The sequence below is a fragment of the Brienomyrus brachyistius genome, chromosome 19 (assembly GCF_023856365.1).
Source record: "Brienomyrus brachyistius isolate T26 chromosome 19, BBRACH_0.4, whole genome shotgun sequence".
Classification (NCBI taxonomy): Eukaryota; Metazoa; Chordata; class Actinopteri; order Osteoglossiformes; family Mormyridae; genus Brienomyrus; species Brienomyrus brachyistius.
Window position 1 is genome coordinate 16,537,254 of NC_064551.1, and position 27,750 is coordinate 16,565,003.

At 45.8% G+C, this 27,750-nt stretch overlaps 1 protein-coding gene and 1 long non-coding RNA gene across 7 annotated transcripts in view; both read right to left on the reverse strand.

Annotated features, from left to right (window-relative positions):
- LOC125714579 (kelch-like protein 29) overlaps positions 1-27,750 on the reverse strand; it is a 158,980-nt gene that overhangs the window by 2,078 nt on the left and 129,152 nt on the right. The window contains exons 11-13 of one of the 2 annotated variants that reach the window (XM_048985306.1): positions 26,754-26,934; positions 15,794-15,987; positions 12,190-12,334 (exon numbers count right to left, since the gene is read on the reverse strand). In XM_048985306.1, the coding sequence (XP_048841263.1) occupies positions 12,190-12,334; positions 15,794-15,987; positions 26,754-26,934 (520 nt within the window). Of the gene's footprint in view, positions 1-12,012; positions 12,335-15,793; positions 15,988-26,753; positions 26,935-27,750 lie in introns of those variants that run through there. The other variant, XM_048985305.1, reaches the window with a different exon arrangement.
- On the reverse strand, positions 2,069-9,338 carry LOC125714589 (uncharacterized). Of its 5 annotated transcripts, none has more exons than XR_007383794.1 (5): positions 8,098-9,338; positions 5,768-6,691; positions 4,092-5,271; positions 2,543-2,895; positions 2,069-2,377 (listed from the first exon to the last, which is right to left on the reverse strand). It is a non-coding gene; the product is annotated as an uncharacterized LOC125714589 (long non-coding RNA). The 5 variants fall into 5 exon arrangements; XR_007383797.1 differs by lacking the exon at positions 8,098-9,338 and adding an exon at positions 7,316-8,040 and having other exon boundaries at positions 2,069-2,249; positions 2,731-2,895; positions 5,768-6,819; XR_007383796.1 differs by lacking the exon at positions 8,098-9,338 and adding an exon at positions 7,316-8,040 and having other exon boundaries at positions 2,069-2,414; positions 2,731-2,895; positions 5,768-6,819.

Consider the following 27,750-nt stretch of genomic DNA (forward strand, 5'->3'; position numbering starts at 1 on the left):
TGCCTTGAAGTTCTGCATGTATATAACTAATCGTGTAAAGCAACCAGGAACTGGATACCAGTAATGAACTGTGTAATATACAGAGACACAAGTCCTTGTTTTAAGCTTCTAATAGTATCTCTCATGGAGACATGTTTCTTAATGTGCCAAATTAGTTGTTTGGCCAAACATTTTCTGAGCAGCGATTTTGCACATCGTTGCACAAGTTAGAAATCCAACAACGCAACTGCAAATCTCAGCAAATTTTATCCCTATAAATAGACTGTTTCCCTGCAGACGGAAACAACAGTTTTTCACGGAGAGGATTAAAACTTCCAGTTGTAAGGAGATTAGTGTTTTGTAGCACCTTTGGGATTTGACTGATACCATTTACATGAAGTGCCCTGATACCAGAGGAATGCAGCACATACACGATGTATCCAGGCTGATTATTATGTGCAGATAAACTCAGAGGCAGGAGAAGGAGACAATCGGATGTGTGTGATGCTCCAGGACAAACTCCGATTCAGGATTTTAGAATAAAAAAAGACATTTCAGACGGGAATTCGCATGGAAATTGCAGTCCTCATTTAAATGTGTCAGGGGGAAAATCCTACCGACCATTTTGATCAGTAAACGAATATCACCCGAGGTCACATTATGTTAAAATGCAAAAATGAAGAGGAACACAGGCATACTGGAACAGAACTGAATTATATAACTAAAAATCTATTTTCTCCATACAACTCAAAACAGCAGGAGTACAGATGTCTGTGGCATTGCCTTAAACTTTGTGATGATAATCTATTTTAATCCATCTATAACAATGTTTTTTGTGAGCAGACAAAATGGGCCAGTTACAATGTGAATATACCTTTAAAATAGAAGCGGACTAACCAGTGGCCCTATTAAACTGCAGCCGATATTGATTTCTGGGTAAAAATATGACGAGCAAACTAAAAACAAGTGCTACATTAAGAGAAGGCATTTCAACAAAATGTGTTTCGTTAAAGAACACTGTTTAAAGGCTTAAAATATCGAGTGAAACCGCTTGTCCTATTCAGGGTCACAGGGGGGTCCAGAGCCTATCCTGGAGGCTACAGGTGCAAGGCAGGGAGCTACCCAGGACAGGGCGCCGACCCCATCCCAAAATTCTGGACAATTTCATGCTCCCAACATTGTGAGAACAGTTTGGGGATGGCCCCTTCCTAATCCAACATTGCACAAAGCAAGGTCCATAAGGACATGGAGCGAGTCTGGTGTGGAGGATCTTGCCTGGCCTGCACAGAGCCCTGACCTCAATCAGACAAAACACCTTTGGGATGAATTAGAGCGGAGACTGTGAGCCAGGCCTTCTTGTCCAAAATCAGTGCCTGACCTCACAAATGCTCTTCTGGAAGAATGGTCAATAATTCCCATAAACACGCCTTGTGAACAGCCTTCCCAGAAGAGTTGAAGATGTTATATCTGCAAAGGGTGGGCCAACTCCATATTAAAGCCTATGTATTAAGAATGGGATGTCATTAAAGTTCATTTGTGTGTAAAGGCAGGTGTCCCAATTCTGAGGGGCCACATAGCAAGTTGAGTCTGAACCGGATCCGGATAAAAAGTTGTTCAGAAATCGCCACAGATCCGTAAACTGGATATGCTCTGACCCGTACGTGTTTAAGAGTCAAATGTTAAATTCAGAGCTGGGCTGAGTCGGACTGGTGAGTGGCTCACTGGGCTAAGTCGCTGTGCTTGTGATCGGAAAGTTGAGGTTGGCGGTTCGAGCCCGCCCTCAGCAGGGTGGTTGCTGGGCAGACCCTTGAATGCACTGACTGGCCCTGTGGTGTGGAGGTGTGGAGGTGTGGTGTGTGGAGGAGTGTGTGGTGTGTGGAGTGTGGTGTGTGTGTGTGAGAGAGAGAGATCACACTGCAGGATCAGTCAGTGTGCTCGAGGGCCTGCCCTGTAACTATTCTGCTGAGGGCAGGCTCGAGCACACTGACTTGATCACAAGCACAGAGGATTAGCCACACATCAGTCCATTTTTCAAAAAATTTTTTTTGGCAAAAACAAAAATGCCCTGTGACTATCTGGCCAAAGCCGGGCTTGAACCAGCAACCTTCTGATCATAGATACAGAGGCTTAGCCTGCAGCGCCACTCGCCACCCCTGCTTGTATGCTGTTTTTCGTATATATGTCTTTTTTTTCCCCTATCTTGCCAAATAAAGGATTCACACACGTGTATCACTTATCACTTCTGCCACGACTGGGCTTGAACCAGCAACCTTCGGGTCATAGATACAGAGGCTTAGCCTGCAGCGCCACTCGCCACCCCTGCTTGTACGCTGTTTTTCGTATATATGTCTTTTTTTCCCCTATCTTGCCAAATAAAGGATTCACACACGTGTATCACCTATCACTTCTGCCACGACTGGGCTTGAACCAGCAACCTTTGGATCATAGATACAGAGGCTTAGCCTGCAGCGCCACTCGCCACCCCTGCTTGTATGCTGTTTTCCGTATATATGTCTTTTTTTCCCCTATCTTGCCAAATAAAGGATTCACACACATGTATCACCTATCACTTCTGCCATGACTGGGTTTGAACCAGCAACCTTCTGATCATAGATACAGAGGCTTAGCCTGCAGCGCCACTCGCCACCCCTGCTTGTACACTGTTTTTCGTATATATGTCTTTTTTTCCCCTATCTTGCCAATTAAAGGATTCACACACATGTATCACCTATCACGACTAGGGCCAGCAACCTTCGGATCATAGATACAGAGGCTTAGCCTGCAGCGCCACTCGCCACCCCTGCTTGTATGCTGTTTTTCGTATATATGTCTTTTTTTCCCCTATCTTGCCAAATAAAGGATTCACACACGTGTATCACCTATCACTTCTGCCACAACTGGGCTTGAACCAGCAACCTTCGGATCATAGATACGGAGGCTTAGCCTGCAGCGCCACTCGCCACCCCTGCTTGTACGCTGTTTTTCGTATATATGTCTTTTTTTCCCCTATCTTGCCAACTCCATATTAAAGCCTATGTATTAAGAATGGGATGTCATTAAAGTTCATTTGTGTGTAAAGGCAGGTGTCCCAATTCTGAGGGGCCACATAGCAAGTTGAGTCTGAACCGGATCCGGATAAAAAGTTGTTCAGAAATCGCCACAGATCCGTAAACTGGATATGCTCTGACCCGTACGTGTTTAAGAGTCAAATGTTAAATTCAGAGCTGGACTGAGTCGGACTGGTGAGTGGCTCACTGGGCTAAGTCGCTGTGCTTGTGATCGGAAAGTTGAGGTTGGTGGATCGAGCCCGCCCTCAGCAGGGTGGTTGCTGGGCAGACCCTTGAAGGCACTGACTGGCCCTGTGGTGTGGAGGTGTGGTGTGTGGAGGAGTGTGTGGTGTGGAGTGTGGTGTGTGTGTGTGTGTGTGTGTGTGTGTGTGAGAGAGAGAGATCACACTGCAGGATCAGTCAGTGTGCTTGAGGGCCTGCCCTGTAACTATTCTGCTGAGGGCAGGCTCGAGCACACTGACTTGATCACAAGCACAGAGGATTAGCCACACATCAGTCCATTTTTCAAAAAAATTTTTTTGGCAAAAACAAAAATGCCCTGTGACTATCTGGCCAAAGCTGGGCTTGAACCAGCAACCTTCGGATCATAGATACAAAGGCTTAGCCTGCAGCGCCACTCGCCACCCCTGCTTGTATGCTGTTTTTCGTATATATGTCTTTTTTTCCCCTATCTTGCCAAATAAAGGATTCACACACATGTATCACCTATCACTTCTGCCATGACTGGGCTTGAACCAGCAACCTTCTGATCATAGATACAGAGGCTTAGCCTGCAGCGCCACTCGCCACCCCTGCTTGTATGCTGTTTTTCGTATATATGTCTTTTTTTCCCCTATCTTGCCAAATAAAGGATTCACACACATGTATCACCTATCACGACTAGGGCCAGCAACCTTCTGATCATAGATACAGAGGCTTAGCCTGCAGCGCCACTCGCCACCCCTGCTTGTATGCTGTTTTTCGTATATATGTCTTTTTTTCCCCTATCTTGCCAAATAAAGGATTCACACACATGTATCACCTATCACGACTAGGGCCAGCAACCTTCGGATCATAGATACAGAGGCTTAGCCTGCAGCGCCACTCGCCACCCCTGCTTGTATGCTGTTTTTCGTATATATGTCTTTTTTTCCCCTATCTTGACAAATAAAGGATTCACACACGTGTATCACCTATCACTTCTGCCACAACTGGGCTTGAACCAGCAACCTTCGGATCATAGATACGGAGGCTTAGCCTGCAGCGCCACTCGCCACCCCTGCTTGTACGCTGTTTTTCGTATATATGTCTTTTTTTCCCCTATCTTGCCAACTCCATATTAAAGCCTATGTATTAAGAATGGGATGTCATTAAAGTTCATTTGTGTGTAAAGGCAGGTGTCCCAATTCTGAGGGGCCACATAGCAAGTTGAGTCTGAACCGGATCCGGATAAAAAGTTGTTCAGAAATCGCCACAGATCCGTAAACTGGATATGCTCTGACCCGTACGTGTTTAAGAGTCAAATGTTAAATTCAGAGCTGGGCTGAGTTGGACTGGTGAGTGGCTCACTGGGCTAAGTCGCTGTGCTTGTGATCGGAAAGTTGAGGTTGGCGGTTCGAGCCTGCCCTCAGCAGGGTGGTTGCTGGGCAGACCCTTGAATGCACTGACTGGCCCTGTGGTGTGGAGGTGTGGTGTGTGGAGGAGTGTGTGGTGTGGTGTGTGTGGAGTGTGGTGTGTGTGTGTGAGAGAGAGAGATCACACTGCAGGATCAGTCAGTGTGCTCGAGGGCCTGCCCTGTAACTATTCTGCTGAGGGCAGGCTCGAGCACACTGACTTGATCACAAGCACAGAGGATTAGCCACACATCAGTCCATTTTTCAAAAAAAATTTTTTGGCAAAAACAAAAATGCCCTGTGACTATCTGGCCAAAGCTGGGCTTGAACCAGCAACCTTCTGATCATAGATACAGAGGCTTAGCCTGCAGCGCCACTCGCCACCCCTGCTTGTATGCTGTTTTTCGTATATATGTCTTTTTTTTCCCCCTATCTTGCCAAATAAAGGATTCACACACGTGTATCACTTATCACTTCTGCCACGACTGGGCTTGAACCAGCAACCTTCGGGTCATAGATACAGAGGCTTAGCCTGCAGCGCCACTCGCCACCCCTGCTTGTATGCTGTTTTTCGTATATATGTCTTTTTTTCCCCTATCTTGCCAAATAAAGGATTCACACACGTGTATCACCTATCACTTCTGCCACGACTGGGCTTGAACCAGCAACCTTTGGATCATAGATACAGAGGCTGAGCCTGCAGCGCCACTCGCCACCCCTGCTTGTATGCTGTTTTCCGTATATATGTCTTTTTTTCCCCTATCTTGCCAAATAAAGGATTCACACACGTGTATCACCTATCACTTCTGCCACGACTGGGCTTGAACCAGCAACCTTCTGATCATAGATACAGAGGCTTAGCCTGCAGCGCCACTCGCCACCCCTGCTTGTATGCTGTTTTTCGTATATATGTCTTTTTTTTCCCCTATCTTGCCAAATAAAGGATTCACACACGTGTATCACCTATCACTTCTGCCACGACTGGGCTTGAACCAGCAACCTTCGGATCATAAATACAGAGGCTTAGCCTGCAGCGCCACTCGCCACCCCTGCTTGCATGCTGTTTTTCGTATATATGTCTTTTTTTCCCCTATCTTGACAAATAAAGGATTCACACACGTGTATCACCTATCACTTCTGCCACAACTGGGCTTGAACCAGCAACCTTTGGATCATAGATACAGAGGCTTAGCCTGCAGCGCCACTCGCCACCCCTGCTTGTATGCTGTTTTTCGTATATATGTCTTTTTTTCCCCTATCTTGCCAACTCCATATTAAAGCCTATGTATTAAGAATGGGATGTCATTAAAGTTCATTTGTGTGTAAAGGCAGGTGTCCCAATTCTGAGGGGCCACATAGCAAGTTGAGTCTGAACCGGATCCGGATAAAAAGTTGTTCAGAAATCGCCACAGATCCGTAAACTGGATATGCTCTGACCCGTACGTGTTTAAGAGTCAAATGTTAAATTCAGAGCTGGGCTGAGTCGGACTGGTGAGTGGCTCACTGGGCTAAGTCGCTGTGCTTGTGATTGGAAAGTTGAGGTTGGCGGTTCGAGCCTGCCCTCAGCAGGGTGGTTGCTGGGCAGACCCTTGAATGCACTGACTGGCCCTGTGGTGTGGAGGTGTGGTGTGTGGAGGAGTGTGTGGTGTGGTGTGTGTGGAGTGTGGTGTGTGTGTGTGAGAGAGAGAGATCACACTGCAGGATCAGTCAGTGTGCTCGAGGGCCTGCCCTGTAACTATTCTGCTGAGGGCAGGCTCGAGCACACTGACTTGATCACAAGCACAGAGGATTAGCCACACATCAGTCCATTTTTCAAAAAAAATTTTTTGGCAAAAACAAAAATGCCCTGTGACTATCTGGCCAAAGCTGGGCTTGAACCAGCAACCTTCTGATCATAGATACAGAGGCTTAGCCTGCAGCGCCACTCGCCACCCCTGCTTGTATGCTGTTTTTCGTATATATGTCTTTTTTTTCCCCCTATCTTGCCAAATAAAGGATTCACACACGTGTATCACTTATCACTTCTGCCACGACTGGGCTTGAACCAGCAACCTTCGGGTCATAGATACAGAGGCTTAGCCTGCAGCGCCACTCGCCACCCCTGCTTGTATGCTGTTTTTCGTATATATGTCTTTTTTTCCCCTATCTTGCCAAATAAAGGATTCACACACGTGTATCACCTATCACTTCTGCCACGACTGGGCTTGAACCAGCAACCTTTGGATCATAGATACAGAGGCTGAGCCTGCAGCGCCACTCGCCACCCCTGCTTGTATGCTGTTTTCCGTATATATGTCTTTTTTTCCCCTATCTTGCCAAATAAAGGATTCACACACGTGTATCACCTATCACTTCTGCCACGACTGGGCTTGAACCAGCAACCTTCTGATCATAGATACAGAGGCTTAGCCTGCAGCGCCACTCGCCACCCCTGCTTGTATGCTGTTTTTCGTATATATGTCTTTTTTTTCCCCTATCTTGCCAAATAAAGGATTCACACACGTGTATCACCTATCACTTCTGCCACGACTGGGCTTGAACCAGCAACCTTCGGATCATAAATACAGAGGCTTAGCCTGCAGCGCCACTCGCCACCCCTGCTTGTATGCTGTTTTTCGTATATATGTCTTTTTTTCCCCTATCTTGACAAATAAAGGATTCACACACGTGTATCACCTATCACTTCTGCCACAACTGGGCTTGAACCAGCAACCTTTGGATCATAGATACAGAGGCTTAGCCTGCAGCGCCACTCGCCACCCCTGCTTGTATGCTGTTTTTCGTATATATGTCTTTTTTTCCCCTATCTTGCCAACTCCATATTAAAGCCTATGTATTAAGAATGGGATGTCATTAAAGTTCATTTGTGTGTAAAGGCAGGTGTCCCAATTCTGAGGGGCCACATAGCAAGTTGAGTCTGAACCGGATCCGGATAAAAAGTTGTTCAGAAATCGCCACAGATCCGTAAACTGGATATGCTCTGACCCGTACGTGTTTAAGAGTCAAATGTTAAATTCAGAGCTGGGCTGAGTCGGACTGGTGAGTGGCTCACTGGGCTAAGTCGCTGTGCTTGTGATTGGAAAGTTGAGGTTGGCGGTTCGAGCCCGCCCTCAGCAGGGTGGTTGCTGGGCAGACCCTTGAATGCACTGACTGGCCCTGTGGTGTGTGTGTGTGTGTGAGAGAGATCACACTGCAGGATCAGTCAGTGTGCTTGAGGGCCTACCCTGTAACTATTCTGCTGAGGGCAGGCTCGAGCACACTGACTTGATCACAAGCACAGAGGATTAGCCACACATCAGTCCATTTTTCAAAAATTTTTTTTTGGCAAAAACAAAAATGCCCTGTGATGTATGCTGTTTTCCGTATATATGTCTTTTTTTCCCCTATCTTGCCAAATAAAGGATTCACACACGTGTATCACCTATCACTTCTGCCATGACTGGGCTTGAACCAGCAACCTTCGGATCATAGATACAGAGGCTTAGCCTGCAGCGCCACTCGCCACCCCTGCTTGTACGCTGTTTTTCGTATATATGTCTTTTTTTCCCCTATCTTGCCAAATAAAGGATTCACACATGTGTATCACCTATCACTTCTGCCACGACTGGGCTTGAACCAGCAACCTTTGGATCATAGATACAGAGGCTTAGCCTGCAGCGCCACTCGCCACCCCTGCTTGTACGCTGTTTTTCGTATATATGTCTTTTTTTCCCCTATCTTGCCAAATAAAGGATTCACACACATGTATCACCTATCACTTCTGCCACGACTGGGCTTGAACCAGCAACCTTTGGATCATAGATACAGAGGCTTAGCCTGCAGCGCCACTCGCCACCCCTACTTGTATGCTCTTTTTCATATATATGTTTTTTTTCCGTATCTTGCCAAATAAAGAATTCTCACACATGCATCACCTATCGCTTCTGCCAAGGCTGGGCTTGAACCAGCAACCTTCTGATCATAGATACAAAGGCTTAGCCTGCAGTGCCACTTGCTGCTCGTTGTTTATCGTATATATGTTTTTTTTCCCTATCTTGCCAAATAAAGGACTCGCACACGTACCACCTGTCTCTGTGTGTTAGTGTTAAGGTTGTTGCTTTAGGGTCTGCGCTGTGACTATTCTGCCAAGGCTGAATAACAGACACTACTCTGCCTGAGGCTTGAACCAAGGACCTCCTCGACCGCAGGCACGGTCACTCAGCGCGTCGCGCCACCATCCATCCTCCGATCTACCGCCCTCAATTCAATTCAATTTATTTTTATAAATTGTGCTTTTCACTACAAAGTTGCCCGAATGCGCTTTACAGGAGTGTGTTGTGGAACATCCTTAACAGAGATAACGACAGAACACAGAAACAGTGAAAAGGGTTCAAGATGATGATCTGCCGGGTGATGTGACGCAAAAACAGCTACTGCCCTGCCCGGGGCTCGAACCAGGGACCGCCTGCATCGCAGCCACAGTTGCTTAGTGTGTCGCGCCAACCTCCATCCTCTGACCAACTAACCTACCCTTAAGGCTTCAAGATAATGATCTGCCGGGTGACGGCAAATAAAATACACTACTCTGCTGAGGCTTGAACCGGGGACCTCCTGCATCACAAGCACGGTCACTCAGTGTGTTGTGACACAATAACAGACACTACTTAAATCTTATTGATTTTACATTTTATACTAATTTCTCATACAACCATTTAAGTTACGGCACTTTATTCCACTGATTAAACAATTGTAGTTAGATACTTCGTCCAACCTCCAGGCCCGCAGCGGGACGTCCGGGCCTATGCTAGAGCCCCAGAGCTGTGGTGTTAGAGATCGACTTGTATTTAAATTAGAAATATATTATTTTTTACTATTTACAAATAAGACAGATTAACAAATAGAGGTAATGTGCTTTCTGCCAGGATGGGGCTGCTGGCTGTGTGCTTCTCACACTCAGGACCAGCGGTTAAACGAGATGTTACAGTCACTCTGCAGGCACCGTGAAACAATTTGTCAACCGGCAGCCATTTTGTTTCATTGACGCTTCTTTCTCATGGGCTTATCGCTCACGACTCCAAAAGCCCTCTGCCGCGGACATTAGCTGACCGACCTGTCTAGACATGCAATACGCATAAATCCCCCCTAAAAACAGGATGGCTGTGTTTTACCGATATAAAATAGCGCATTTTGTTTAAAGAATAATTCTTTAACAACAGAACCTCTTTCCTCTCTAGTTAGAGAATCTCGATGCGTCCGGTGACCTTGTTAAAATTATTAAAAGTGTTATTATGCCTTAAAACATATTTAAAATATCACATTTAATAAATTAATGTAATGTATTTTATTCTTTTAAAGACTACTGATTCCAGTTTGGTGTCATACGCTTTTATCTTGTAGGCCGCAGGATAGCGCCATTTCTACCAACTATAGACTAGGTATGTATGGGATGTCATGCTTAAATTCTTCATTAATTATTATTTGCTATATGCTTTATAAGACATTTTATACTTATTTTACACACGTTTACTTATTTTATACTCACTTTAGAATTCAGAAAACTACTTGGCTCAGCTGTTTTCAATAAAAGACAGTGGTGTGTGGGGATTGTGGCTCTACGCACAAGCGTGACATAGAGAGAGCGAGTCATTTAACAGGGATTGCCTGTGTTATTCCTTGATTCTTGTCGAAATGCTTAGGGTGTTTTATTTTAAATAACACAAAGTGCTTCATTACTTAAAAAACGTCATGGTTAAAGGGTCTTATTTGAAATAAAAGGGCAACATGTATCCCCGTTGGTGCCGCCATTTTGAAATGGGATATCTGCGTGAGCGCGCATGCACAAAACCGGGGCGTCTCGGACTATCATTTTGACCGCGTTGTTCAAACAGACCAGCCGCATGTGTCCGAGCTCCGGGACTTGCTCATTTCGCCTTTTACCTACCGTCGGACTTAAAGGTTATTCCTCCTAAAAACTTGCTGGTTAGATGCTTTCTTCAACCTAACAACGAAATAACCTTTAGCGGAATTTACCAGTGTTTTTCTTCTTTTAACACGTTGGCTAAATATAATGAGTTTAAGTGCTTTCTCCTTTTAAAACGACGTGCTGTATGTTAATTGGTTTCACTTGGGCTTGTTTAAACTCAGCATCTGCTCTTCTGCTTCGTTCGGGCATGTTTGTACTTGTTTAAATTTCGCCTGCTTTTTTTTCTTTTTTTAAAAAAAATAACGCTAAAGGTTTTGTTCTTTAAAACATTTTGGTGCTTTCTTCTTTTAAAATACGCCGTGGCGCTTATGCCGAGTCCTAACAAGTCGTGGCTACGGTCGGACGGACACCCGCTGGATGTTTGTGCGCTAGCTTGCATTCATCCCGCTATATGTTTCATTTTTCCTTAACGTAATTAAAAGTAACACATAAATACATGTGATGTATTTTTATTTTATTAAAGTTTAACGGCAGCCCTTATCTCCCAAGCCATATGGCCCCTTTCGGCAACACGTGGCATAAGCATGTATGATACCATATAGAGACATAACCCCTTGACCAATCAGAATAAGGGGTACTCCTCCCCGCTTATGACACCCAAGGTACCAGGTAATACCTTCCCAGGTAATTTCCCTGCCTGCCAACTGTAAGTTGAAGCCAAAGAACTACTAGTTCACTAGAACCTATGTGTGTATGTAGGTTGTCATTAAAAACATTCGTATATAGTTTTCATACAATAGTTTCAATTTCAAGCAAATAGAAATATGAAAACTGGAGTGGAAGTTCAATGAAAACGAACCCAGCATCTGATTACACCTGATCCAGAAAAGTATGGAACCTAACACTTTCCTCCTAATTAGTCTTATGAAAGGCTGTTATCACTCATCTAGTCACCGGTGATCCCAGCTGAGCCTACTTCCTCTCCTGTTCCTGTCCTCTTAAGATGCATATGGGAAACGTGTCTTAATATTACTCAGGCGCTACGCTACAGACACACTTGAACCCAGAACAGACGTGCCCACGTCTCGGAGCACCAAGACTACGGGAGCCGAATCCCAGGCTCCTCTACAGAGAAACTCTACAAAGATGAGTCTTGGAGAACTTCAGTTCTTCCTGAAAACTCTTCTGGGCGTGGGGACTCACTCTGTGCGTCTGTGATGAGCATGTACAAAGCTTCTATTCCCAACAGCACGTAGACTTCCGCTGCGATCCCAGTGGAGATTCAGTCATCCACCATGTGACATCATACAGATAATACCTACTGTAAATCGCCTTCATCTTTTCTGAGCCAGTTGAGTATTCTGTCAACATGGAATTTTTAAAGCTATTATGTGAAGTAATTAGCAAACAGTGAAAATTTCCCTGCTGAAGCTGTATAATGAAACGGCTTTCTTCAAGTGCTTAATCATGAATTACAGTCATTTCCTCTGGGTTTATTTATTTGTTTTTTATTGTCAGCGGGATAGAGACTGACTTGAGTGTTCCAGCAGTAAGACGGGGTTTTTATTCCGCATCCCTACAAAACGTCACGCCTGTTTGACGCTGCAGGATGACCTGGTTTGTGAGTGGTAACAGCATGTGCACCTACCTGCAGAACTGCCTGGAATGGTTCATGCTGGGTCCAGCCTTGATGTTGCCCTTGTCTGGGTCATAGATGGTGGTAGCCCTTGCATAGGCTCCACCCAGAATGAAGATGAAGCCGTTGAGGGTAACAGCTGGGGCGTACTTATTATCTGCACACAACAAGAAGGGTAACACATCTCATTCACTTTACTGACATTACTGGTATATATGAGCCTTAAGTATAACGTACTATCCAGATTGCAGTTCATTTTTAATTACTTTCTAAGCCAACTGAATTAATGAAATCAGTCTAGTGTTTCCCAGGGCTGAATAATACATCCAAAATGTGCCATGATGATAGAAAAAAATCCCTCCCCAAAATAATCCATCTTTCAGTTTAATTATTAAGCATCGACACTCAATAGCCAGAAGCTACAGGTACCAGCTCAACAGAAGATCTCCCAATAAGGAGAAACCATTTTCAAAACCCCAAAGGGAAAAAAAACACATCATCTTAGAACTTCAGGAACTCCAGGTCATCCCTGCTGTTCCAGTTTTCCAAAAGAAACTCTTTTCCGTGTTGGCAGCATTAAGAGATCCGAGTACTTCCAGATATATTTCCATGAAGAAGCTGCGGTATAGGCTATTTTTCACACTAGCTGGCATTCGAAACCACTATATATCTCTAGGCACTCTTGACCACCAGCTTCCATTAGATACAGAGACTCATGCAGGTCTGTTTGCTCCTGTTCTCAGCTGGGTTTGCATCTTATGTATTTAGATAAATGTTTTCATTATATTCTGAAATGCAGTAAGTGCTGGTGTCGTTGGGCAAACATGGCATCCCGTGTTGGGGTAGTTCTCGCTCTCTCTGGATAGACCACTGCTTGGAAATATCATCTTTAAATATAAAATTAACTCCCTTAATTCACTCAGGGGGCTTTTGTTTTCCCCGTCAGCCTGAAAGCTGGGAATTGCTTTTAACATAGACCGGTCCATTACAACTGGCATTCACTCCTCATCCAAGATACGCTTCCCACAGCACAGAAATACTGCGAAACTAAGACAGGATACAGATGTATTTGTCGGTAAGGGACTAGACTCCTGCACTACCTTACTCTCAGCGAGTAAAAATGGCACACCCCCGCTTTACCCAGCACCGGGAAGTGCAACTGTAAGCAGAAAATGCCCCCATCGCGTTCTGCCTGTCGGGCATTTTTTCTCACCATCAGTGCCGTTGTGAGCATCAGTGCTCTGTGTTTTTCTGAGTTTTCCCCCGCATGCGGACCGCGTCCACAGCAGAAAGGCCAGTAACCCCGTCACTCACACTTACAAGAACGGCGACTCCAAGTCTGATGCGCCGAACATGACCGGCTATCCCAGCAGAGGTCCGAAAGCGGGGCCACATCGCCAGCCGTACTTGGTGGTTTCTGACCTGTTCAGAGTCGACGTGCCTGAAAAGGCTGAACCCTGGAGAGCCGAAGGTTTCCTCACCTGATACCAACCTGCACTCTCTTCTGTCCTTCTCAAACTACTCTACCTTTCAGTGACTGGTGTAGTGTTTATACACACTCTTTAATAAGTACTTTGGGGCAGTCATGTGTCTAAGTACACAAACACACATTCATAATTAGATTTGTGTAACAGATAAGGGATCTGCAAAGAGAGAGAATTGCTCCGTTTCACTACATATGAGTAAGACAGCAGTACAGGCAGCAGTATGGGGGGGGGGTGTTCATCTCTGTGTTGGGGGGCGGGGCACTTACATGCCACATGCGCTATCCAACAAACTTTTTGTTATATTACATCTGTAATAACTTACAATATTACAATAACATATTTTCTGGTCAAAGTGACAGGTGTGAAGAAATACTTTCTTGATGTCACCCTTAAGAATTTTCTCTTCAAACACAAAAACATGTGAAACATTCCTGAGCCCGAGAAAGTCATTTGCAGCTGTCCACATTGGAGCTGGATGAAAGTGTACCTTTCATGATAACCGATGCGTGCTGGCTGGAGCAAGTGGCAGCCCCAAGAGACGGAGCTCTCATTAGACTGGGCCAGTATATATCGAGCACGATGATGTTTATTATTATTGATGCTGTTATGGGGGCGGCATGGTGGTGCAGTGGTTAGCACTCTTGCCTCACACCTCTGGGACCCGGGTTCGAGTCTCCGCCTGGGTCACACGTGTGTGGAGTTTGCATATTCTCCCCATGTCGTCGTGGGGTTTCCTCCGGGTACTACGGTTCCCCCCCACAGTCTACAAACATGCTGAGGCTAATTGGAGTTACTAAATTGCCCATAGGTGTGCATGTGTGAGTGAATGGTGCATGAATGTGCCCCCAATCCTGGGTTGTTCCCTGCCTCATGCCCATTGCTTCCGGGATAGGCTCCGGACCCCCCACGACCCAGTAAGATAAGCGGTTTGGAAAATGGATGGATGGATGTTATGAAACTGGCCCGACACTGAATATTTGTATTATTATTATTATTACTACAGGCAGTCCCAAGGTTACGAACAGGTTCCGTCCCCTATATCTGTCTTTAAGTCGAATTTGTAGGTAAGTCGGAAAAATAATAATGCAGTACATAATAATAATTATTATTACGCAATAATAATAAAAGTAACTACATACTGCACTGTACCGCGAGTCGACAAACCACTACGCTGAAGCCACGCAATGTTTTCATAAGCGTCAGTATGTAGTGGGTGCGTTCGGTATTACAAATTATTGTATATAATGCGATTTTTGATATAAGCGGCTTTATCGCCGTCCGGTCGTAAGTACGTGTTGTCCGTAAGTCGGAGGTTCTTAACCCGGAGACTGTATTGTCTGTATTGTTATTATTATACTGGCGTGCTCACAGCGGACCAGACTGCCTTCGTGCCTTAAACAGAGCTCCACGCGCACGAGTGCCTGTCAACCACTAGACGATTTACTCGAGTTTGACGAAAGTAGCGTGAAATCGGTTTCACGCCTGACTCCACGCTCAGTATCGGCGCACTACATAAACTGCATGTGTAATTGTTTTCAATCACGATGCGCCGCCGATGCGGGCGTCCGGATCCCCCCGGGTGCGCGGCAGAGACAACCCGTCCGTCAGGGCGAGGAACCGCCGGCACGTTAATGTCTGCCCGTGTGTTCGGGTTGGGCTCCGGCGCCGGTGAGCCTAGAGCCCTAAACCGCCGCAGATGGCAGTGAGGAGCGGATGACGGCGGTGCGGAACGCAAACCCCCACAGCGCCTCGGAGCGCGATCGGCGGAATAAATATGGAGAGACTCAAGCGGAAAGCGCATGTAAACTGAAACCCAGAACAAATTAAAGTGCCACCGAGAACCTTCGTCTGTTTCGAAGATCAGCATAATATAATGCCGAGGATTTGATGTTTGTGATTTCAAAAGTTCACGTATAAATGCTTCACATTACTTGTACTAACTGGCCACGTTTAATGATCATGATATCGAATAAGTGTCCGTCTTTTAGTTCTTAATTATTAACGACTTTATGATGTGAGTTTAGTTACTTAGCATTAGAGAAACTTTAAAAATTAAAACTATGTTTCACAGTAAGTTGGTATTTTATGTTTTCGTTTAAGTGTATTGGAATAAAGGCATCCAGCCTTACCGATCATCGGCGACTCGATGAAGCTCCAGCTGTCGGTCTGTGGTACGTAGGACTGCAGCACGCCCGCCGAGCGGCCCGCCTCGTTCACCCCACCGAACACGTAGACCTTCCCTCCACACACGGTGGCCGCGGCCGAGTGCACCGGCTTGGGAAGCGGGGACACCGTCTCCCACTGGTTTGTGATGGTGTCATACCTGTCAAACACAGAAAAGTCACCATTACATAAAGACCCATCAGAGATAGAGAGAAATTTTGTATATATAAAGGGTGCCTACTGAAATCCTCTTTTTTGGGACAGGCCGTATTTAAAGGAGCTAAGAACCTGTACTCTTAATCATCCTCCTTATCTTTAAGCCAATAAACTGAGTAGCCTTTTGCTCTTCCAAAGCCTGGTCACCTGGGAAGACAGTGGATCACAGCGGTACAAGGGCTGTATTTGCCCAAAACAGACATGAAAGTAATCAAATGCTACCATTTAAGCTCAAGCGATCGCTAATAATCAATCGCTGCTTGTCCCCTAGAAAGAGTGAGATCAGTATCTTACTTTTAAATATACCACAGAGCATCTTGGCAATACCTCCATCCCAAACACCTGGGGATGTCTGTGGAATTCAAGTTTACAGAATACCCATAATGCTCTGCTATGCCCACTTTAACACATTGGGGATAAAGTGCTATGGATAATGGATATGCGCCGTGATCCAAATGTCGCTGGTTCATGTCGCAGGGATAAAACCTTTGAACAAGGTGCTTAAGCTGAACTGATGCATCCATCTATATAAAGAGGTACAAACTGCAAGTCACTCTGGAGCGTGAGAGAGAAACTAGATGTGAGTTATGGATCGTGTAGAATGGATTTACTCGTTGATGCCAAAAGCTACTCCTTGTCATTGTCTTACCTTACATACACTGCCGTGAATCTATATTTCCCAAAGGCTGCTTTGAACACAGTTCCGGCATGTCACAGTGCACTGCGGCACTGGCGTGTCTAAATCACTGCCGTGAGCGATCACTGTCCACTTCAGTTAATGCAGCTTCAGGCCTGCACTGTGGGGTTATTTGCACTGATAAACAGGTGTCACACGAGTATTGTTGTTGGAGGGGTATGTTACCCTCCCCCCCCCAGTCCCACCAGACATGTACCTAACTCAACTGCTGACACTGCGGATGCATTTTGACCGTATGTCTCCAGCTGTGGGAGGGGCAAGCGATCGTTTGGCTTTAAGAATCACAAATTTGTGTCTGAATGCACTGTACACGTTTTTGCCAAAAGTGACAGATGGCTCCCGGCAAAGCGGCAGGTAATAATTCATGTGTCTTTCCTGCATTAGATACCGGTTGTTCCACTGTTTTCACTGTCTTCTGAAAAACATCTGTACCGTGCTCTGTAACAAGTCTAGTGTAAAAATCTGATAACAGACAGAAAAGCAGTTTGAAAACTTTCTACTGTAGCTGTGCAGATCCTGAAATGTGAAGGACATCAGGAGAGATGTAGTAGAAGTAGCTGGTCCAGCAGAGGGTGGAGCGCACCATCGGGAGCCCCTTACTAGTCCTGCAGGACATTTACTCCACGAGGTGCACAACCTGAGCCTTCAGGGTCACCTGTAACTCCACCCACCCCGTACACAAACTGTTCAGGCTGCTGAGGTCAGGGAGACGCCTCTGTGACCTCAAACACCAAACTGAATGCTTCCGGAGAAGCTTTTATCCACAAGCAGTAAGACTTCTTACCACTGCACAAAGATCACTGTTGGGTATGGGATTATTACACCAGTATTCACCATCCATCCATCCGTCCACCCACCTTCTAACTCAGTGGTTCTCAAAGTCGGTCCTCGGGACCCACTGCCCTGCTTGTTTTCCAGCTATCCCTGCCCCACACACTGCTGATTACCTGGATCAGGTGTGTTCAGTCAATCAGAAGCTGAAAGACAGCTGGTACTTGTGTGTGGGGCATGGATAGCTGGAAAACAAGCAGGGCAGTGGGGCCCGAGGACCGACTTTGAGAACCACTGTTCTACCTGCTTATCCAGGTCATGGTTGCAGGGGTTATGTAGCTGATGGAGAGCTGTACTGTGTTGCTGAATGAGAAACACCGATTTTATGAAGCAGTTCCTAGAAGATCATTCAGTCCTGTCAAAATGTGCCAGAAGTGTAAAGGAGATCCCTGGCAATGAGGTGGATGCCCCAGTACGGAGTACCAACGCATTCTCACACATTCATTCCTGCTTGTCTACTTATAAAGTTTAAACAAGCGCGAACAGTTGCTATAATGGCCCTTACATAGTTAATGAGCTCAGTGGGGCCCCCTAGAGCTGCTTGGAGCTATGCAGATCTGGATGGGATTCAGGGGCTTCCGAAAAGCACAGCTTGCCCACGGTTGGTCCCGAGCAAAGTTCCAGGAACCAGAGGACTGCCTGAGTATCTGAGAGAGAAGCGATGAGGAGAGGTCCCGCAGGAGGTGGTTCTGACTGACGGGATGCCTGGCTATCAGGCCAGCAGGAGCCAGAGAGGAGTCACCTCACCTTCTCACCACCACTGCGCTCCGCATTCCATCTGCGTTCCAGTGATACCCTTCAGTCTGTCACCTGGACCGTGTGACACCCTTCTGATGAATTATTTTTATTCAAGTGCTCAGTCTTCAAACTGCATTGCCTAGATATTCAACCTGGGGGCTGTTGTAGAGTAGGGGTGGTGGGGGCTCCACGTCCACCTAGAAGTCTGTTGAGTAGCAGTGGGGGTTCCATGACCAGCTGGAGGTCTGTACAGCAGCAGCAGGGGGGGTCCACAGAGGCATTTCTCAAATGAATGCCATTATCATCTGATTCAAACAGCAAGAAAAGCTGAAACAGACCCCTGGGCAGAGTGAAACATGCTTATCTCCTGCACAGTCTGCCCGCCTGCAGGTCAGGGCTGAAACGATTGTCTAACCCTGTATGCGATTAAGGTCTGTTTGACCCAGATTCAGGATCCACAGTCAGAGGGAATTTAATCGGCGAGGCGCTATGGAGAGCTGGTCAAATGACCTGTTAGATGAGGGAAGATTGCCGTTCAGGATATCGCCATTAATCGAGGAACGCAGAATCCGTATTACAAACACACACACGCCAGAAAAGGGTCGCAGTGAATTTTTCTTGAGCTGGATTTATGGATGTTAAATTTCCTGTGAATTAACACCCGAATGAGGGGCGGCATGGTAGTGCAGTGGTTAGCACTGTTGCCTCACACCTCTGGGACCCGGGTTCGAGTCTCCGCCTGGGTCACGTGTGTGGAGTTTGCATGTTCTCCCCATGTCATCGTGGGGTTTCCCCCGGGTACTCCGGTTTCCCCCCACAGTCCAAAAACATGCTGAGGCTAATTGGAGTTGCTAAATTCCCCATAGGTGTGTGTGAGTGAATGGTGTGTGAGTGTGCCCTGCGATGGGCTGGCCCCCCATCCTGGGTTGTTCCCTGCCTGGTGCCCATTGATTCCGGGATAGGCTCCGGACCCCCCGCGACCCAGTAGGATAAGGATGGATAGCGCCGGAATGCTTGGGTCCATTAAAACGAAGCTTTTTAAAATCACGCTTACGTTTCATCAGTATGGCTGTGAAAGCATAACGCAGATGGCGGAGCAAACGTCTTTCCGGATCGCTCCGGCAGAAGGAACACCTTTGATTGAACCAGTCTCCCCATCGCTATGTCCATCTCCTGAGAAGCCAGTCAGCTGCACATGTGAGGTTAATAAAAAAAACGCACAGCTTCCTGTCCTGTTACCTCCTTCTGCCAGGAGCTGCTCAGTCCCATCTTTCCCATCGCTTGAATATTTCAGAAGATGGAGGATGGGTCTTGTGGTGCACTGGAACGGAGTAACTCGGGAGTGTGTACATGTGGGGAGGGGCACAGGTTATTCATGACCGCTGATGCGCACTGCAGCTCGCTCAATCACTCCAGTCACACATCTGCCCCTCCAGTGGGGCGGTGCTCACATCCATCTGACCACATCACCCATGGTGAGCCTGATGCACTGGAGATGTGGCCCCCGCCTGGCTCGGTAGTGCAAACGGACATGGGACATTAATGCTCTCGCAGGGGGACTTGGTCATGGATCTGCGTGTGACAGTGGCCTGGTTTCTCAGAAACACACACACACACACACACACACACACACAAAAGCTCACAGGAGGAATGGTGCAGCCTGCTGACCACCTGAACCCGGGACCATCTGCCAATGCTTGAGAGCCGACAGGGAAATACGACAAGCGACTATGTGCCTAAAAATCCTCAGTGTGGTGTTTCAGACCCGACAAGACGACCGTGATCTGCCTGTCATCCTGCCACTGCTCCCCTCACTCTAAGATCTAGCTGCTTAAACCTTTCAAACTCTATTATGACGCCAAGAGTCATCAGTTCTGACTTCTCTAGAATAAAAAGGAGTTGTACACAATATCAGGAATGGGAAACTGTCTTTACTGGTCATGTCATGGCCTACACTAACCTAAAACATTATCAAAGAGAACAAAATACACAACTGGCTGTGTAGGCTGGTTAAATGTAATATGCAGAATAATATCAAAAAGGACATGCTAAGAAAGTAATTTTTACTTTTATCTCGTAGTTATACATTTCATTCATTTTATACTGCTTTTCTACAGTTGGGTGTTTTACTGCAGAAACTAATTACTGCGTTCTCCCTCCCGGGATATAAAACCGCAAGGAAGCAGGTTTGAGTCCATGACTTTCTTGTTAAGAAGGAAAAACCAGCTCTGTCTAAAGTACCGGGCAAATAAGTAAATCCTTTATTAACAGCTAAGACTGCCCAACGCGATTTCTAAAGGGAATATTGATGATTTCTCCTGTCGTCATCAAGGTATGACAGTTAAATCAGCCGATACTGTTTTTGTGACTCATTTTTTTCTGCAAGGTACAGGTATGTAGATTAAAAAATGGAAAACTTAAACCGTTTGAGGAGAGGGATGAAGATAACTGTGAATCACCCCATTTTTGCGCTGCAATTTCTCGTTGTTTTTACGTATTTATCATAAACTTGGTGTACAGCACAGATCTCAAGAGAGCTGCAGTGTAAAGGCACTTTTAGAAGGTACAATTCACTCTCACCGCAGAAGATATTTAAAAATTCGCCGACATTTCAATAGGTCAGTTTGTCGATAAAAAGAAACTCATTAGAATAAGATCCTGCACACAAGACTTTAAAAAAGACTGTTGAAAAAAAAAATATATATATATAGAATGAAGAAATGTGAGTGGTGTCATGAAAGAGCAGCAGGTATCTGGGTTTTAAATGTGCTTAATCCCACAGAGTGTCAGATTAGTACCACGGGGTGGAGGGAGCCTTGGGGCAGATACCCCCCCCGTAGGAGCGGCAGGCGTCTCCCAGCTACAGGATCGCCACAGACCGGCTCCCCCAGGACGGAGTCGTGCGGTTCGTCTGCATGGCTAATTAGGAGAGACGAAAGCCCTCAGTCCCAGATTCTGAGCCCCCTACCAACCTCCCCAGGAGGTGTTGAGGCACTGAAAGGTCTGCGGGAGGCGCTGTTGTCGGGTGCAATTTTGCGGGGGGCATTGAGGGTCCTGACAGCTTCTTCTACTGTCAAACAATGAGCAAGATTACTGTCAAGGACACCTTTATGCGCCAAGGGTGTTGGCGTCAGCGGCGAGGGGCGGGGGGCAGACATTAGTTACAGCCCTGCACACCCCCTGCAAAGCCTGGGGGTGGGGGGGGGCTCTTATCCAAATCAGCACTGCTTGGAGCCGTCAGGGCGATTTCTTCAGCAGAGCCGCCTAAAGTAATCTGGGTACGTTGTGATTGCAGAGGGTCTGCAAAACCAATTAATTTTATTTTAGAAATTCAGATTGAGCTGTAACCTGTTTGTCAACATCCATGTAAAGATACTGTGAATGTTTACACACATACATCAAGTAAAGGGATGCAGTAATAACTTAACAAATGACATAACATTTAAAATACTTATATATATATATATATCCATCCATCTATCCATCCATTTTCCAAACCTCTTATCCTACTGGGTCGCGGGGGGCCAGAGCCTATCTCGGAAGCAATGGGTGGGCACAAGGCAGTATATATATATATATATATATATATATATATATATATATATATATACACACACACATATATATATAATGACGTATAACATATTTATCAGGGTTGGGGTCATTCCAGAATGCATTCATCAATTCCAGTCCAAATCAGGAAATAGAACTGCAGTTGGAATTTAAATCTCCCTGAAATTTGAATTCATTTCCAGTTCTGTTCCCCATAGTTTTTTTTTCCCATCCCAGCTCCAGCTCCAATTCCTGATTTGGATTGGGATTGATAAATGCATTCCGGAATTGTGAGAGGGACCCACGGTGTCACTTCCTGATCTATCTAGACTCATCCCCCCCCTGCATGCTCGCCATTCCTGCATCTCGCTTAATTCCGGTCACCGATGCTACTCCTAAGATCCACTCGAACAGGCTCATCTAAATAACTGCAGACGGCAAAGGCAGCCAAGCTATTCCTCCAGTTCACATGCCGAAACCTCCTTTGGTTAATTAGTTTCCCTTATCATTAATCTGTAATTACGGCAGCATCGTTGTTATTCTGACTGCAGCGGCGTTCAGAGCGAGCTCCTGTTCCCGGCTGTAGGATGACATGGCCTCTGCCATATCTGGAACCTCTTGTGCCTCATCAGTCGCTAATAAAAATTAACGGTATGATAAATATTTGCACGCAAGTCACTAGGGTTCATTTTTGTGGTGTAGTTTTATATATATAAATGTTAGTGACATCCATCTTCGAACCAGGTCATCGGGGGGGGGGGTGTTCTGGAGCTTGGGCAGAAAGCTGGAGTACATGCTGGACCACCACCAGCCCTGGAGGTGTGAGTGCAGCCTATCGACGTTACAGAAACATCGATATCCCTCAGGATCGATCACGGCACTCCATGTACTGGCTGTACAGACAGTCCCCAGGCTACGACTGAGATCCATTCCCCAAGTCTGTCTTTAAGTTGAACTTTTAGGCAAGTTGGAAAAAAAATGATACAGTACATATTAATTATCACACAGTAGTAATACAAGTAAAGACATAAGGTACTGAACTGTATGTTGAGCCAATGAGCTGCTGAAGCTGTGCAATGTTTTCATGAGCATTACAAAGTAACCCATGTGTTTGTCATCACAAATCATTGTGTTTAACTCAAATGTTCGATATGATATGATAATGATATTATAAATACATACATGTCGGTCACTGGGGATTCATTGCAGTTCGTAAGTACGAGATGCCCTTAACCCGGGCACTGGCAGTATAAACCTCATGCTTCTGTTGAGATGTGCAGAATGTCAACAATTAAAGGACTTTACATAAATTTACAACCATTTACCTATAAAACTGCATACAAAGCTTATCTGCTGTTGCGGTGTGTCATGTAAATGCCATTGGGGGAACAAGGCAAAGCGTCTTAGCAAGACAGGAAGCTTGTACACAAAAAGGCGGTTTTCTTCATAGTCTTGGACACGTCACTGATGTTTAACTGCAATAACTCTTGCAAGCACTTACGTACAGAGAATTAATGAATGCCATAAACTCAGAGGCATAAAAAAAATTCATATTCCCATTGTCTAATTAGAGCATGCACCACACATTCTCGAGCGGTTCCGCACACGTCAAAGACGATAATTGAATTTCCGGAGTTTTCCATTCATCCGCCGGTGGCAGCTACTAAACACTCTTATCGGACAAATAGCAACAGCAAACACAGGTTTCTGGGCCTAACCAAGCTGCTCTCCTGCTCTTCTGGGTGTCGCTAAGCATTATGCGCTACTGCTGGCACCAAAACTCCACAATTACCCACAGCTGAAAGCCTGACCCCAGCAAACCGGCCTGTGCGAGTCACTCCCGCTTAGCTGCCTTCCTTATTTTGCTCCATTAAATCTTGTCCCCTCCCGCTTAATGGCCACGTCTGGTTCTGATGCGAGCTGCTGAATCCACTCTCCTTCTATTTACTCACAGGTCACCCTTTTTCCAAATTAAACTTAGTCGCCTGCCTGGTGCTTTTTGGTTTTTTTGGTGTCCAAAGAGACTTCAACTCAGACAGATGGAAGTTTTAGCGGAGAATTCCCGGGTTAAGTGCCTCGCTTAAGGGTCTTGCAGGGGTGCCCCCTCTCCAAAATCAAATAACGTGTCTAACCCACTACAGTACAAGCTGCCTCGCAGATGAGGAACAGCCTGACATGGTCTTTAAGTACCAGGCCCCATGTGGAGAAGAACAGGAAGACTGGGCTGTGTTTCTGGAGTCAGTCCAGCGCTCGCGATCGTCCTCATAATGGATCCAGCTGCCACTGGCCTGCATCTGCACGACAGGCAAAACTGCACGACAGAATGCAGCGATTTAACGTGCTTCGCTAAGAAATGAAGCGCAATTATTTTGTAAATGAAAGCACTTACTCCTGGTGTCAGCCAGGGCTACCAAGATGCAAAGAAGATCATTTGATATTTCTGTTAAATAGTTAAAATAACACAGATGCAGCTAATCAGTATGATGAATTAATGACCAAGTAGGAGAAACTAGCAGCTAACTAAATATGATATCTAATTACTGCAAATAATTAAATCAAATGTCTTGACATCGGTAATTACATTGCTATTTATGTTTTTACAGAATTCTACCAGTGTACGTATGAATATAAAATACAATCATTTAAAATTAACAATTAAATTTGAGGCAACTACTTAATTATCAGACCTTTGTCGAACAATTCTGACATGTTTAATGACAACAGACAATTAAGACACTACAAGTAAGTTCTTTTCAGAATGTTTTCTGTGTAAGTTTGATACTGGGTGCAGTGTTGGGATCACTGGCTGTACTGGAACGGGCCCCAGCCTTGACCAAAGAACAGAAGCAGGAAAGCGGGCTGCCTCGGAGGATGATTCCGGATAACTGTGGCCCATCCCGAGTGAAGAGTGACCCCCACAAACCATCGTAATCTCTGAATTTTTAAAAAGCCAAATTATCCAAGCCGATTAAAGACCAAATAGCTTCAACAGAGAAGCACCCACAATGAGAGACAAAAAACACAAACGCTAACTCTACATCGACCGCAGTTGACTTTCAAAAGTTGCTGCTAATTCCCAGCTTAATTCTGCAGTCAGAGACAAACACAGTGTAGAAAAGAAGAAAACCCAACTTGAAAAAACAATGGACATAAAAAACAAAAAAATCTGCCAAAATTCCCGAAATAAGAAAACGGATGATCGTTCGTTGGTCTGGCACACAGACCCCTTGTTGGGATGTTGGCTCAAATGAGCATGCAGTACAAACACGCCTGGCCTTCAGAAAGGACCTGATTGAGGACGTAATTCTGCCTGTAGACGATTTCATGGTTAGGAGCGTGAAACCCACAGAAAGATGGATGGCGCTCCACAAATTAGGAGTTGGGGATAAAGGTTTGGGCCGCCGGCTCCGGGTGTAACCTTGACTCGGAGAGGGACTGCGGCTCCGTAAACAATGGATTTTACTTGGTGACGTCAATCAACCTCAGACTCAAGCAAATCAAGAAGCCCCAGCTTTGGAACAATGACACACTGGGGAATAACAGGCCAGCAGTATTGAGATAAACACAGAGGAAATGTAAATACAGCACAGGAGCCAACAGAAGGTCATTAACACTGCAACGCAGAGCTGAACTTCCATACGGCAAACAGATTTATGGTGCGGAATATAAAAATATCTGGTGCATGACAAACGACCCCTTAAAGCTGCCCAGAGAGCTTTTACACCCCAGCATCACGTTCACTGGACCAAACAGCATCGATTAACTTCCAGGCCGCGTCCGGCAGTGGACCGCGTGGTGGTGTGAACGGAGAAGCCCGAAGGAGCATGATGCTTCCGATGCAAATATCCTGCACAGACACCTTTTGCATTTGAAGAACAATCATTAAACAACAATGGATATTCAGTGGTGTCAGGTCAAGCCCATCAAGGTAGCGATGCAGTACAGTTTCAAGCATATTTACGAGATTGGGCTCTTTTGATGGATAAAGCCTTCATTTAATGCACTGAAAGACATTTTGTGTCAAACACTCTGGCTGGTCCATGCAGATCCCCCTTAATGGAAACTAATTAAGTAATTATCTTCCTTCTCTTTGACATTTCATAACTGCAGCCATTATTCCCGACATGGTCTGAAATCAGCCCCCCTTTTTTGATTTGTACATACGTCTTTGGGGAGTATAAAACAACCACTAGTGGTGCAAATAAAGTTGGTAAGAATGAAGACCTGCGGCTGGGAGGGTCCATCAGGGACTGAACCTGACAGCCCTCATTTAAATGCCATATTTCAGTGAAAACACTTCAATGTGTTAATACCTTCTCCAATTGATTTACATTAGGAAGTACCAGCTTGATTATGCCAATTGCATTTCAAGCGTGATTCATTTGTATTAATCGCAGGCTGTTCGTTCAGAGCGGTGCAACAACAGTCCGACATGTAACATGACGTTAACTCCACGGCTGCGAACGCTGATATATACCCACAGAATGTGGATAAAGGAGCTTGTGTCTGATCTCTTAAAAATCAATTTATTGGTGTTCATTTGTGGCAACAATTTGTGAGAGAGGGAAATTCTGTGATTAGCCTCAGAATATGTCAGCCTGAAAACCTGGAGCGAAGGCAGAAAATTCAGGAGGAACATCATCTGTATGGTCATCAGTAAGGGACATTCACCTGGTGGAACCTAACAGTTAATAATTAGCCCTGATAGCTGTGTGTCAAGTTTTGATTGGCTGTACTCCCACCAATCATGCGTTACTATTAACTCTGAGGCTAGCTCAGTTTGTAATGGCCGCCGTGTTTTCCATCAAGTTCTCGTGCAAATAAAGTACACAAGGGGGAGGCGGCGCGGCCTGCTGTGTACGTCCGACGCCCGGGAGCGTGTCGCGCTTTACCTCTCCACGTTGTCGAGGTTCCCCGCCACGCCAAGTCCCCCGATGGTGTACAGCTTCCCATCATACACCAGGCTGTTGTGCCGACAGCGGGGGACCGTCATGCGGGACACCAGGTTCCAATTATCAAGCAGGGACATGTAGCACCACACGTCAGCCACCGACACTCCCGACTCCACGCCACCTGGGAAGGGCGCGAACACAAATACTCACGATTGCCCGAGTCTCCATTTACACCCACGTCCCCAATTTACACGCAGCGTGGCTCTGAGGCCCAGTTACACTCCACCCCCCCCACCTCCCCGCGAGATGAAGACTCACAAGACAGGACGGCCTTTCCCTGCAACAGACGGGCCCGGCGCTGACCCACTTTCAGAGAACAGAACTAATAACAAATATAAAAATAATTCTGCTTAAAGGATGAGCGTAATGCTATATTAACGCAATTGCCAGTTACTATGAACCTAAGTCTCAGAACACAATTGATCTTCAAGTTAGAACAATGCGTTTATATCATAGGGAAAATGGCACAATTTTATGGCAAATCAGGCGCAACTGCTTTAAAGAGAATTTAGAAAAATGACACCACAATTCAGAGCCATGTTTCGAAAGCTAGAATGAATCACAACCCTATTGACTTTGACAACCAAAAAAACGATCCTTACAGTGTCAATACAGATAATCTAATAATGCATCTCCTAACAAGCTTGAAATAAGAGCTGGTAATTCATTGTGAACATAACATTATTAAAGGCCATTCATGCCAATTGAACCATAACTGATAACACAATGGACAGGAATTAGTTTAAAGGGCAGTTCGGAGAGGCGCGCCAGCTGAAATTAGGGGTAAAGAGGCGCTGAACAGCCATCACCCGCACGAGTGAGAGGCCAGGTCAGGAAAGGCCATCAGCACGCAAGATAGCGCTGATCATCCTGAGATGCTGCGGCTAGTAACTTAATTAACTGAAGGGAGGAAAGCAAACGTAGGTATGCATGTGAG